At 44.5% G+C, this 13,638-nt stretch overlaps 1 protein-coding gene across 2 annotated transcripts in view; it reads left to right on the top strand.

The window, feature by feature from the left end:
• The first annotated feature begins 899 nt into the window (after positions 1–899).
• LTBP1 (latent transforming growth factor beta binding protein 1) overlaps positions 900–13,638 on the top strand; it is a 439,153-nt gene continuing 426,414 nt past the window's right edge. Inside the window, exon 1 of one of the 2 annotated variants that reach the window (XM_073672632.1) lies at positions 900–1,605. In XM_073672632.1, coding sequence (XP_073528733.1) covers positions 1,235–1,605 — 371 coding nt within the window. In that variant the 5' untranslated portion in view covers positions 900–1,234. The remainder of the gene's footprint in view (positions 1,606–13,638) is intronic. The other variant, XM_073672633.1, reaches the window with a different exon arrangement.

The raw sequence follows: 13,638 nt of genomic DNA, 5'->3' as shown, positions 1-13,638 counted from the left end.
ACCCCAGTGTGATACTGTACACTATAACCCCAGTGTGATACTGTACACTATAACTCCAGTGTGATACTGTACACTATAACCCCAGTGTGATACTATGTTATATAACTCCAGTGTGATACTATATTATATAACCCCAGTGTGATACTGTACACTATAACCCCAGTGTGATACTGTACACTATAACCCCAGTGTGATACTATGTTATATAACTCCAGTGTGATACTATATTATATAACCCCAGTGTGATACTGTACACTATAACCCCAGTGTGATACTGTATATTACTTCCAGTGTGATACTATATTATATAACCCCAGTGTGATACTGTACACTATAACCCCAGTGTGATACTATATTATATAACCCCAGTGTGATACTGTACACTATAACCCCAGTGTGATACTGTACACTATAACCCCAGTGTGATACTATATTATATAACCCCAGTGTGATACTGTAGACTATAACCCCAGTGTGATACTGTACACTATAACCCCAGTGTGATACTGTACACTATAACCCCAGTGTGATACTGTACACTATAACCCCAGTGTGATACTGTACACTATAACTCCAGTGTGATACTGTACACTATAACCCCAGTGTGATACTATGTTATATAACTCCAGTGTGATACTATATTATATAACCCCAGTGTGATACTGTACACTATAACCCCAGTGTGATACTGTACACTATAACCCCAGTGTGATACTATGTTATATAACCCCAGTGTGATACCGTATATTACCTCCAGTGTAATACTGTATTATATAACCCCGGTGTGATCCTATGTGACAAGCAGGGTCATCTGCAGGCAGCGGTGAGGGGATGACAGGAGCCCACCCTACACTGAGCAGTGAAGCCGCACTCATATGCACAGGCACTGGCAGCTCCTTGTAGAAGCCCCTGATCTGCCCCCTTCACTCCTCCTCCTACTTTCCCTCTCTCCTCGGTCCCCTCGTCCCGGAGCAGATAGACCCCTTTATCCCTTCCCTTCTTTCCCTCCACTTCCACTCCTGCCTATTAGCTCCACACAACTGCGCTGCTCCGGCTGAAGTTTTCCTGGGACAAGAGGAGTTTCTATAGTTGGCTGTAGAGCAGGAGCAGCGGAGGAGAAGGAGGAGGCGGCGGAGCAGGCGAGAAGCAGGGAAGGAAGGCAGAGTCCCCAGCCCGTGCAGCCGGCTGCCGCTCACCTATACTGTAGCGCTGTGACTGCTGCTCATCCGCATACATGGCCCCGTACAACAGGTGGGGAGCTGCACTGTGCGCCCTGCTCTCAGCATCTGCCGTGCTGGCCAATATAGAGCGAGTCAGGAGGATCACGTATGTGGTGCACCCAGGACCCCCGGGCATCTACCACCAGCAACCTGTGCCTCTGGGCAGGAGCAACATTGTACTGAGCAGCAGCAGTGCCCAGGAGCGGAGCCGCAGGGTGAGCAGAGTCTCCAACCCGACTGTGGTACAGAGACCGCAGCCGCTCATTGCAGAGAAGGCGGCGGCGGCCGCGGCTGTCAGCGCCCAGAGCCGCCAGTCCTCCCGGAGCGGCGGGCAGCCGGACGGAGCGAGGAGCCCCGGACTACAGCACAAGCTGCACATGCAGGGGTGAGACCGATGCGACCACTGCCACTAATACTTCTGCTGTGTAGAGGGCTGTGTATAGGGCTGTATATAGGGCTCTGTAAAGGGCTGTGTATAGGGCAGGGGTGAGATTACTGCGACCACTGATATGATGACTTCTACTATTGCTAATGCTGTTAGTACTACTGCTAATACTGCTATGTGTAGAGCAGGGATGAGACACCACTGATATTAACACCACAACTAATACTACTACACCAAGAACCGCCACTGATATGATCACTGCTACTATTACATCTAGGGCAGGGGTGAGACACTACTGCTACCCCCAATGTTATCACTGCTACTATTACTAATGCTACTATTGATATGTATAGGGCTGGGTTGGGAACACTACTGCTACCACTGACACTACTACTGCTAGTACTATTACTATGTCTATAATACTGCTATCACTACTTTTACTACAACCAATATTATTACTATCACTATTGTACTATTTTTACTGCAACTACAACTACTACTGTTACTACTACAATTATGTATGGGGCAAGAATGAGACACTATTGCTACCACTGCTATTATTATTAGCACTATTACTACCAGTTTTACTATTATTACTATGCAAAGGACACGGGGATAGACACTACTGCTATTATTACTATTGCCGCTTTTACTACTACTGTTATAATGTACAGGGCAGGGGTGAGCCACTACTGCTACCACTGCTATTATTATTACTACTACTACTATATAAAAAGCAGGGATGAGACTCTACTACTGCTACTACTATTATTATTACTATTTCTATTATTACTACTACTACTATGGATAAGACTGGAGTGAGACATTACTGCTGTCACTACCACTAATACTACTACTACTATTATGTATAGGGTAGTGGTGAGACATTACTGCTACCTCCACTACTACTACTGCTATTATTACTACTACTATGTATAGGGTAGTGGTGAAGACATTACTTCTGCCACCACTGCTACTATCATTATTATTACTACTGCTGCTCTTAATTCAACTAATATGCATAGTACTACTACTACTACTACTACTACTATGGCTATGAAGGGTGAGCTACTACTGCTACTACTACTATTACCAACACTAGTGCTAGTACGCATAGGGCAGAGATGGGACACTAATGCTACCACTACTATTATTACTACTAGTAACACTATGACTAGGTATAGGACAGGTATGAGAAACTACTGCGACCACTACTATTATCCCTGCTAAAAATACTATTAATATAAGGAAGGGGTCATACTGCTACCACTACTACTGCTACCGATATGAAGGTTGAGGCACCACTGCTACCCCTACTACTACTCTTACCAACACTATTGCTAGTATGCATAGGGCAGAGATGAGATTACTGCTACCAATACCATTATTACTACTAGTGACGCTACTACTAGGTATAGCACAGAGCTGAGATGCTATTCCTACCATTATTATTATTACTACTAGTATCACTTCTACTATGTATAGGGCAGGAGAGAGGCGTTACTGCTACCACCACTATTATTACTATTAGTGACACTGCTACTAGGTGTAGGGCAGGGGTGAGACTATACTGCTACCACTACTGTTACTATCATTATTACAAACAACACTACTACTACTATCATTATTACAAACAACACTACTACTACTATTATTATTATTACCAACACTACTACTACTATGTATAGATCAAGAGTGAGGCACTACTGTTATTACTGCTGGTAGTGCTACTACTAGGTATAGGGCAGGGGTGAGATATTACTAGTTCTGACAGACACTGTTCATCATTTACTTTCTTGGAGGAACAGATACCACTGCCTACATTGCAGATTGTGAAATTCTACTACAGTTGTGTGGTGCAGTTTAAGACTTGACTACTCTCTATGGCGCTACTATTCCTTATCAGGTTGAGGGTGACATGCTGCTACACTCTTTGAGGCAAGGGGTGTGATAGTATTTTGTTTTTATGGGGCTGTGTGAGAGCCACTTCTGCTTTCTATGCGGTATTGTCAGACACTACTACTCTCTCTGGGGCAGAGCGTAACACACGACTACTCTCTGTGGGGCAGAATATGAAACACGACTACTCTCTGTGGGGCAGAGCATAACACACGACTACTCTCTGTGGGGCAGAGCATAACACACGACTACTCTCTGTGGGGCAGAGCATAGCACACGACTACTCTCTGTGGGGCAGAGCATAACACACGACTACTCTCTGTGGGGCAGAATATGAAACACGACTATTCTCTGTGGGGCAGAACATAACACACGACTACTCTCTGTGGGGCAGAATATGAAACACGACTACTCTCTGTGGGGCAGAGCGTAACACACGACTACTCTCTGTGGGGCAGAATATGAAACACGACTACTCTCTGTGGGGCAGAGCATAACACACGACTACTCTCTGTGGGGCAGAATATGAAACACGACTACTCTCTATGGGGCAGAATATGAAACACGACTACTCTCTGTGGGGCAGAGCATAACACACGACTACTCTCTGTGGGGCAGAGCATAACACACGACTACTCTCTGTGGGGCAGAATATGAAACATGACTACTCTCTGTGGGGCAGAATATGAAACACGACTACTCTCTGTGAGGCAGAGCGTAACACACGACTACTCTCTGTGGGGCAGAATATGAAACACGACTACTCTCTGTGAGGCAGAGCGTAACACGACTACTCTCTGTGGGTCAGAACGTAACACAAGACAACTCTCTGTGGGACAGAGCGTAACACACAACTACTCTCTGTGGAACAGAGAGTAACACATGACTAATCTCTGTGGGACAGTACGTAACACACGACTACTCTCTGTGGGGCAGAGCGTAACACACGACTACTGTCTGTGGGACAGAGCGTAACACATGACTACTCTCTGTGGGGCGGAATGTAACACACAGCTACTCTCTGTGGGGCAGAGCGTAACACACGACTGCTCTCTCTGGGGTGGAGCGTAACACATGACTACTCTCTGGGGCAGAGTGTAACACACGACTACTCTCTTTGGGGCAGAGCGTAACACACGACTACTCTCTGTGGGGCAGAGCGTAACACACGACTACTCTGTGGGGCAGAGCGTAACACACGACTATCTGTGGGGCAGAGCGTAACTCACGACTACGCTCTGTGGGGTGGAACGTAACACACAACTACTCTCTGTGGGGCGGAGCGTAACACACGACTACTCTCTCTGGGGTGGAGCGTAACACATGACTACTCTTTGAGGGGTGGAGCGTAACTCACGACTACTCTCTGGGGCAGAGCGTAACACACGACTACTCTCTTTGGGGCAGAGCGTAACACACGACTACTCTCTGTGGGGCAGAGCGTAACACACGACTACTCTGTGGGGCAGAGCGTAACACACGACTACTCTCTGTGGGGCAGAGCGTAACTCACGACTTCGCTCTGTGGGGTGGAACGTAACACACAACTACTCTCTGTGGGGCGGAGCGTAACACACGACTACTCTCTCTGGGGTGGAGCGTAACACATGACTACTCTTTGAGGGGTGGAGCGTAACTCACGACTACTCTGTGGGGCAGAGCGTAACACACGACTACTCTCTCTGGGGTGGAGCGTAACACATGACTACTCTTTGTGGGGTGGAGCGTAACTCACGACTACTCTGTGGGGCAGAACCTAACACACGACTACTCTCTGGGGGACAGAGCGTAACACACGACTACTCTCTGGGGGGCAGAGCGTAACACACGACTACTCTTTGTGGGGCGGAGCGTAATACACGACTATTCTTTGTGGGGTGGAGCATAACACGCGACTACTCTCTGTGGGGCAGAGCGTAACACAAGACTGCTCTCTGTGGGACAGCGTAACACACGACTACTCTCTGTGGAACAGAGAGTAACACATGACTACTCTCTCTGGAACAGAGAGTAACACATGACTACTCTCTCTGGAACAGAGAGTAACACATGACTACTCTCTGTGGGGCAGAGCTTAACACAAGACTACTCTCTGTGGGACAGAGCGTAACACACGACTAATCTCTGTGGGACAGAGAGTAACACATGACTACTCTCTATGGGGCAGAGCGTAAGACACACGACTAATCTCTGTGGGGCAGAGCGTAACACACAACTGCTCTTTGTGGGGCAGAACGTAACACACAACTACGCTCTGTGGGGCAGAACGTAACACACAACTACTCTCTGTGGGCAGAGCGTAACACTCGACTACTCTCTCTGGGGTGGAGCGTAACACACGACTACTCTTTGTGGGGTGGAGCGTAACACACGACTGCTCTCTGTGGGGCAGAGCGTAGCACATTACTACTCTCTGGGGCAGAGCGTAACACACGGCTACACTCTGCGGGGCAGAGTGTAACACGGCTACTCTCTGCGGGGCAGAGCGTAACACACGACTACTCTCTTTGGGGCAAAGCGTAACACACGACTACTCTCTGTGGGGCAGAGCGTAACACACGACTACTCTCTTGGGCGGAACGTAACACAACTACTCTCTGTGGGGCAGAGCGTAACACACGACTACTCTCTCTGGGGTGGTGCATAACACACGACTATTCTTTGTGAGGTGGAGCGTAACACACGACTACTCTGTGGGGCAGAGCGTAACACATGACTACTCTGTGGGGCAGAGCGTAACACACGACTACTCTGTGGGGCAGAGCGTAACACACGACTACTCTCTGTGGGAAGAGCGTAACATACGACTACTCTCTGTGGGGCAGAGGGTAACACAAGACTACTCTCTGTGGGACAGAGCGTAACACACGACTAATCTCTGTGGGACAGAGCTTAACACACGACTAATCTCTGTGGGGCAGAACGTAACACACAACTACTCTCTGTGGGGCAGAGCGTAACACACGACTACTCTCTGTGGGGCAGAATATGAAATACGAGTACTTTCTGGGTCAGAGCACAAGGCATGACTATTCTGTGACACAGACGATCGAACAATAGCACTCTCTTTGGGGCAAGAAGTCACTAGTAGTCTTTGTGCAGAGGTTTGTCCTCCATGTGATCATATTGGGCTGGGGGAGGGAAGTAAGAGCTAGAGACATGCTTAGACTTCTTGGTTATAGCCCAGAGATACAGAGATTACAGTAGTGGAAAGTACAGAACAGAGGCAGGTGCTGCGCAGGTCACACTCTTACTAACAGCCTGCCGGGTGATTTATGAATGGAGCTTCTGCTTTGTAAGCTGAGTGATAGGACAGCCACTGTATATAAGTTGTATAGGCACAGTATAAAAGGGAATAGTAAAACTTTTTAGATGGGGTCATGTCTAGATTTGTGGCTGCCTATATGGTGCACGTATATAAGACATTATATGAATACATATATAAATACATTATTGAGAATGATTGTATCTGTAAAGATAATTGGTGTAAATAACATGAAAATTGTATCTGTTGTCAGAAAATTGTTATAACTTCTGTCATTGCTACAAGTGTATGGCCGTCCGTCCTTCAACTTTTCCTTCCAGTATTGTATTGGTGATCTAATATACATACAAAAATGCTCCTAACACTCGCAAGATAGTAATGGTCCACGGCTGCAGTAGGCACACGGGTGTTTTACAGAGGGATTTCTGTGAATTATGATAGAGCAGGCTTAATCTACATGCTATGAATTGTAAAGTTTGCTGCATGCTCTTAAATCTGCCTGTAAATTGGGATTTCCAAAAATGTAAACACATCGTTTTCTACTTTATTGTGGATCTAAAATCCATGGGGGAAGTTACACCATTTATGCACACAGCCTATCTATGGGTATGTTACCGTGATGGATATATCATGTGGAAAAATCTGTTGCAGGTTTGCAAGAGACTGAGGCTGGTTATTAGAGTTCAGCTCTAGATTTGCAGTTGGATATGTTGCGGATCTGCGACATATCAATGGGGCTAAAGCTTGGTTACCTTTTGCAATTTTCGTGTTGAATCAAAGTGGAAATCACTTAGGTGACATTTATTTCAAATCCACAGTGAAAAAAAAATCATCATTCAAGTAAGAGTAAGTAGATTACCTATTGAAATCAGTAGTATGCAGTTTGCAGGCAGATTTCACATGGATTTCAGTGCAACCTGCACTCCAAAATCCCCATGAACAGTTCTCTGTGTGATCATACCCCATGCCTCATGCATATGGCCATGCTGCATAGTCGCCAGCAACCTGCCTGTTGTGCCCAGCGCTGATGTTTCCCAGCTCAGAGCGGTCACGGTGGTTCTGCAGCTTCCGGTGATGTTACATGGACATAGCAGCTTCTTTTCTTCCGCTCTGCTCTGTTGATGGGGAGTCTTTGCCAATGTCATGCTGATTGACAGCCGGATCCCCACTACATAACTGCGGGGAGCATGACGTCAGCAGTCACACCCCGTTGGGCAGAGCAGCCCGGAAGAGGAAGAGCTGCTCTGTTGACTTGAAGCAGCTGAATCACCAGCAGGAGCGGTCTGTGTCTCGCTCTGTGCTGGCGCTGGGCAGAACCGGCAGGTAGTTAACAATTATCTCTCAGTTCTTAGCTCCATAGGAAAAAAATAAAATAGTCCAGGAAAACCCCTTTAATACTCTATTCTGTCTGTCATACAGGATATAACATGGCTGTACATGAAATCCCTGACATCCATAGATACACTATGGGTCCATAGAAGTCTGTGTGTGCCCTATTGTGGTCATGTGCTTAAATCCTATTATCCATATTTTGCCACATTTTTAATTCTTAGTTTTTTAACACCTTTTTGCCTTGCACTGGAAGGTCATTAACATGAGCACCATACTTGTACGCCATAGTGAGCTTGTGCCATCTACCGCTGGTACCGCCTGTAACACCCAGCTGTGCTCCTGCTGCAACGGCCGGGATCAGAGCTGATGTCACTAGCTATTTCATTCCTCTATTGTTGCGATCATTAGTGCAGTGCATATTCACGTCCTCTTGTAGGACTAATAAATATTATAAAAGAAATGTTTTAAGAATAAAAAAAATGAAAAATTGCCACTTTAATAAGGGCTATCTGCAGGATGTGAAGTTCTGGAGCGGCAGTACTAGGGCGACAATTGAATTAAAAAGATGATTAATGCTTCTTTTATTTTCCCATTTAATAAATCTTAATTAAAGGGGTTGTCCACTACTTTTATATTGATGACCTATCTTCAGGATAGGTTATCAATATCAGGTTAGTGGCACCCCCATCAATCAGCTGTTCCCGGTTCCAACAGCGGCTAAATGTGATCAGTTGCGGAGCTGCACAGCTCCCCCAACTGTATAGTGACTGTGGGCAGGTACTGCACATCTCCCCTATTCAAATATTCAAATAAATAGAAGTGGATCTGCAGCGCCCCACGACGGCCGCTGTACAGTTGACTAGTGCCATGCAGCTCCGCACCTGATCACATCTGGTTACCGCTGGCATCGATGACAGATGTCGCACCACCACCGATCTGATATTCAAGACCTATCCAAAGGATAGATCAGCAATATAAAAGTAGAGGATAACCCCTTTAATAAGTTATAATTACCCCAAAAAGGCACTAAAATGCACACTCAAAAAACAAGTGACAGTGAAAACAATGTACAAAAAAAAAAAAATCGCAAATTCTGCAAATGTAATTTTTATATTACCCAAAGTGCTGGACTTTCCATCCGTAGTAATTACTAAAACGTCAGAAAAGATTTTAGCTTCTGTGATATAGCTTTGCTTTAGACTGTAAGTTCTTCAGGGCAGATGATGACTGTGCAAGAAATCATTTGATTTATAGTATCTTTAATCTGGAGACTGTGATCCAAACAGGGCTGAGGGGCGAGATATTGATCTTTTTTTTTAAATAACAAAGGCTTAAAAAAATCCTCATCCTAGACAAAGCGTTGTCTGCATGTCTGAGACATCTGGGTATCATTTCTAGCATCCTGTAATCCTGGTGTAGAATGTCTAGCCGAACCTTCAGATTTTTTTTCTATGATGTTTAGTGTCATTTGCCATGTATTAGCCTTTTATATATAAAATATCAGCACAATCGCAGATGCTGTAGGGTTACTGAGTGATTGGCTGTACGACCGGTGTGATTGCCACTTGAGAGAGAATATTTTTATATATAAAACATCAATTGAGCATCTCATGGGTTTTGTTTCAAACAGATGCTTATAAAATCCAGCAGAAAAAACCCTAAAAGAGTATGTTCACACTGAGTTTTTAGATAGCGCTTTTCTGGCAGAAAAATCTGATGCAGAAATTGCTTTTTGAAAACAACAACAAAAAAATCCCTTTTTGATGCATTTTTTACATAGATTTTGGTGCAGGTTTCCTGGGTCTTTTTTTTTGCTTTCAATTGATTCAAAGGACAAATTTTGTGCAATTCCAAAATCTTCAAGAACTGACATGATGATTTCTTTCCAAGCAAAAAAATAAATGTGTTTTACTATTGAAATCAATAGGAACTTATATTTAGATTATTTGAAGTGTTTTTTTGATTTTAGAGTCAAATCCACTCCACAATTCAAATATCAGAATCATCGTGAAATTGTGTTATCTCGGCGCATGTGTCTCTGTGGCAGCCCTATTACTACTGTAGGAAAAACTGAGAGCCCATACTGGATCTGCTCTGTTAATGGGGTTGTCCGGTCCAAAATGATAAGTCTGCAGACACTCTGTGTGACTGCAGACTTATGAATCCCCCCAGTGAACACACTGTGTGCTGCGGGGATTCGCCGGTTTCTGAGCTGGGAACAGCGGTGATGTATGTGTTATGCATACAAGTGTATGGCGTGAGACCACATCCACTAGTCGGGCTCTGGCCGGGAGTATGTATAACGCAGACGTACCCGCCTGTCCCGGCTCAGAAACCTGTGAATCCCCGCAGCGCACACTTATCACTTTTGACCGGACAACCTGATTCCTGATCTAAGGGTCTAGACTTTTAGCTGCGATGAATCTGTGCTACAGTAAATTTATCACTTAAAAATGAGCCGTGTATGAGGGAGTCGGAGTCGTGGAGTCGGAGTTGGTGTCATGGAAATTGAGGAGTCGGAGTTGGAGGTTTGGCTTACCGACTCCACAGCCCTGATCTCATTTAACTAATTCCTTAATTGATTGTCATTCATGGCTTGTCTGCAAAAGTTGTAGTTCTGGAAAATAATACCTCAAAGGGAATCTGTCACCAAGTTTTTGCTACCTAATCAAAGGGTATCATAATGTAGAGACAGAGATCCTGATTCCAGCCATGTGTGACTTACTAGGCTGCTTATTGTAGTTTTCATAAAATCACTGTTTTAGCAGCAGGAAATTATCACATTATTATTTTTATTTATTTATATAGCGCCATTGATTCCATGGTGCTGTACATGAGGAGGGGTTACATACAAAATACAGATATCACTTACAGTAGCAAATAAACAATGATATACTGGTACAGAGGGAAGAGGACCCTGCCCTTGCAGGCTTACATTCTGACATTCACATGTCATGTAAACCATGGCCAGTTAATAAAAATATAGTAACAAAATGCATCATCACACTGCAATTAAAAATACATAAATTCCACTATTGCTACACACATAATTAATGTGAGATAGTTAACCGTTTTAGATCAAAAACTGTATCAGCCATCCACCAGCAACAAGGGGCCCTCATGGATGAACCCTAACTCTACTCAATCACCTATGTGCCTGAAGGCCTTAAATGTACTGGGGAAGAGTTAGGATCCAGCTTAGTGACAATTAAAATCTGTCTGGCAAACATGGATTGAAAAGAGTGCACAGCCCAGGGGATGGCCACCCCCCCACCCCACCCAATACACAGTGCAAAAATATCCGGACAAGGCCAGCATTCCACCCATCTTTCTAAGGCTATGTGCCCACGATGCAGAAATGCTCAGGATTTTTTCCTGAGCGTTTCCGCATCTCCCTGGCAGAAAAAACGCATGCAGATTGTACATGTGGATTGTACATGCGTTTTCCTGCCAGGGACAAGCGGAAGTGAAGCGTTCTTCATATGCATTTCCGCATGCGGGTTGACAAGAGATTTTAGCATCACTTGGAAAGTGCTTGTCAACTTGGTCACACTATGCAACCGGCATGGATTTATATAGTATGACCGAAAGAATGGTAAAAAATAAAAAAATAAATCTATACTTACCTTCTGATGGCCCCCGGAGTCTTGCTTCGCTCCGTCCTGGCTTGCCGGCAGCTCGCGGTACACTACACTGAAGGAACTACTGTCACATGACTAAATGACGTCAGCGCAGGTCCTTCAGTCCACCACGAGCTGTCGGCAAGCAAAGACAAGGAGACCGGGGGCCATCAGAAGGTAAGTATAATATTTATTTTTTATTTTATTCTTTTTTTTACAGGTTCTCTGGTACCTGGGTCCGGAGGAGAGTCTCCTGTTCTCCACACCCGGGTACCATCCGCACATTGAAACGTTTGGATTCCGCATCTACAGATCCAGTGATGCTGAATCCAAGCGTTCCAATGAAAGTCAATGGCGGTGAAAACGCAGCGCTTCCACAAAATAATTGGTAGTGCTGCTTTTTTTTCTGCAATGATAATCCGCAGCGGAAATTTCCGCAGCATGTGCACAGCACATGCGGATTATCATTGAGGGACATGGCAGACCTTCTACCATGCGTTTTTTAAATGTTTCTGCAGCGTTTTGCTGCTGCGGAAACGCTTAAAAAACGCATCGTTGGCACACAGCCTATAACAGGTTTTAATTAGAGCCAAACTGGATCCTATCTCATCCAGTACATATTAGGCTTTCAGGCACATAGAGAGAGAGGTGAGCCAGGAGAGCTGAGGTCCATCATGAGGTCACCTTGTCGCTGGTGGATGGCTTAAACACTTTTTGGTCAAAAACTATTAGCTATCTCACATTTTTTATGTGTATAGTAATAGTGAAATTTATGTATTGATTAATCGCAGTGTGCTGCTGCAATTTGTTGCTATATATTTTGGGTTTGTGTCTGTTACAATCAATCATATCACAAAAATAGTGCAACAGCCTTCAGAAAATCTGCCATTTTGGCTGTTTTAAATCTCCAGTCTAGCGTATGGTGAACCTTACATTAACTTCTTTAGAAATGCTGCAGTTCCCAGATATGTGAAAAATAAGTTTATTACTTCTTTGATTTAGACATCACTTCCTTGTGTTAAAAGGGTTTTTCACCACTGGACAACCTTTTTTAAAAATCCTCAGTGTGATGGATAAAGTAAGAAAAAGGAATACTCACCTCCGAGTGATCTGTTGAGATTATTTCTATCACGTGACCGCTGCAGCCTATCACAGCTGTTGATTGACTGCATCCTTATAAATATCTGTCTGATGGAACTATGAAGTCTGCAGTAGATCCCAACTATGGATCAGCCTTTATAAAGGAGGTGGTAGTTGGAGTGAGTCGCTTGAGTTGAATAGCTGTACATTTATTATTTGCATCTATCTATATTCTGGGTTGTGATCCAAAAATTCCCTGATTTTAAAATTTCTCTGTAACACGTAAAAGAGGAAATGTTTGATATAAAGGGAGAAAGTCTGATGAGCCTGCATTTATGTAGGGCCAGCCCTCATTCACATTAGGTGTAAGTCGGGTAAACCTGCCGATATCGGCCGAGGTTTTAATGTGTATGGGAAGTGCCAGCCAAATGATGGTCAGGGGAGATGTCAATCACGTCCAGTTTCAGACTGCCGATCGCATTATTCTCTCTGAGATAAGGCTCTATGTCAGACAGTGTCTTTTTCATAGAGAACACAGCAGCGCTCGGTCAAATGTACTGGACAGTCCTCTGAGATGGCTGGAAACATCGTTCGCCCTACAGCCGTCTAGTGTAGTATGGCCAGATTTACTATTGCTGGACTTTTGTGGTTATGGCCCTGTTCTGCTCATCAAACTTTTCTTAAGGGGTAATCTGGCAAGTCTAGAGCAGAACACTGCCAAAAATGTATTACCTAAGGTATCAAATTCTGTCTTTGATGCCAGTAAAACTCAGAAAATTTAGTAATGAGCCCTCTTAGATAAAAATGTGGCACTTTTAGACCCTGTGGTGTCTGAAA

The sequence above is a fragment of the Phyllobates terribilis genome, unplaced genomic scaffold (genome assembly GCF_046119375.1).
Source record: "Phyllobates terribilis strain yellow unplaced genomic scaffold, ASM4611937v1 Scaffold_3__8_contigs__length_932513732, whole genome shotgun sequence".
NCBI lineage: Eukaryota > Metazoa > Chordata > Amphibia > Anura > Dendrobatidae > Phyllobates > Phyllobates terribilis.
Note: the sequence above shows the minus strand (reverse complement) of the source record. Positions and strands in the feature narration are given on the sequence as shown.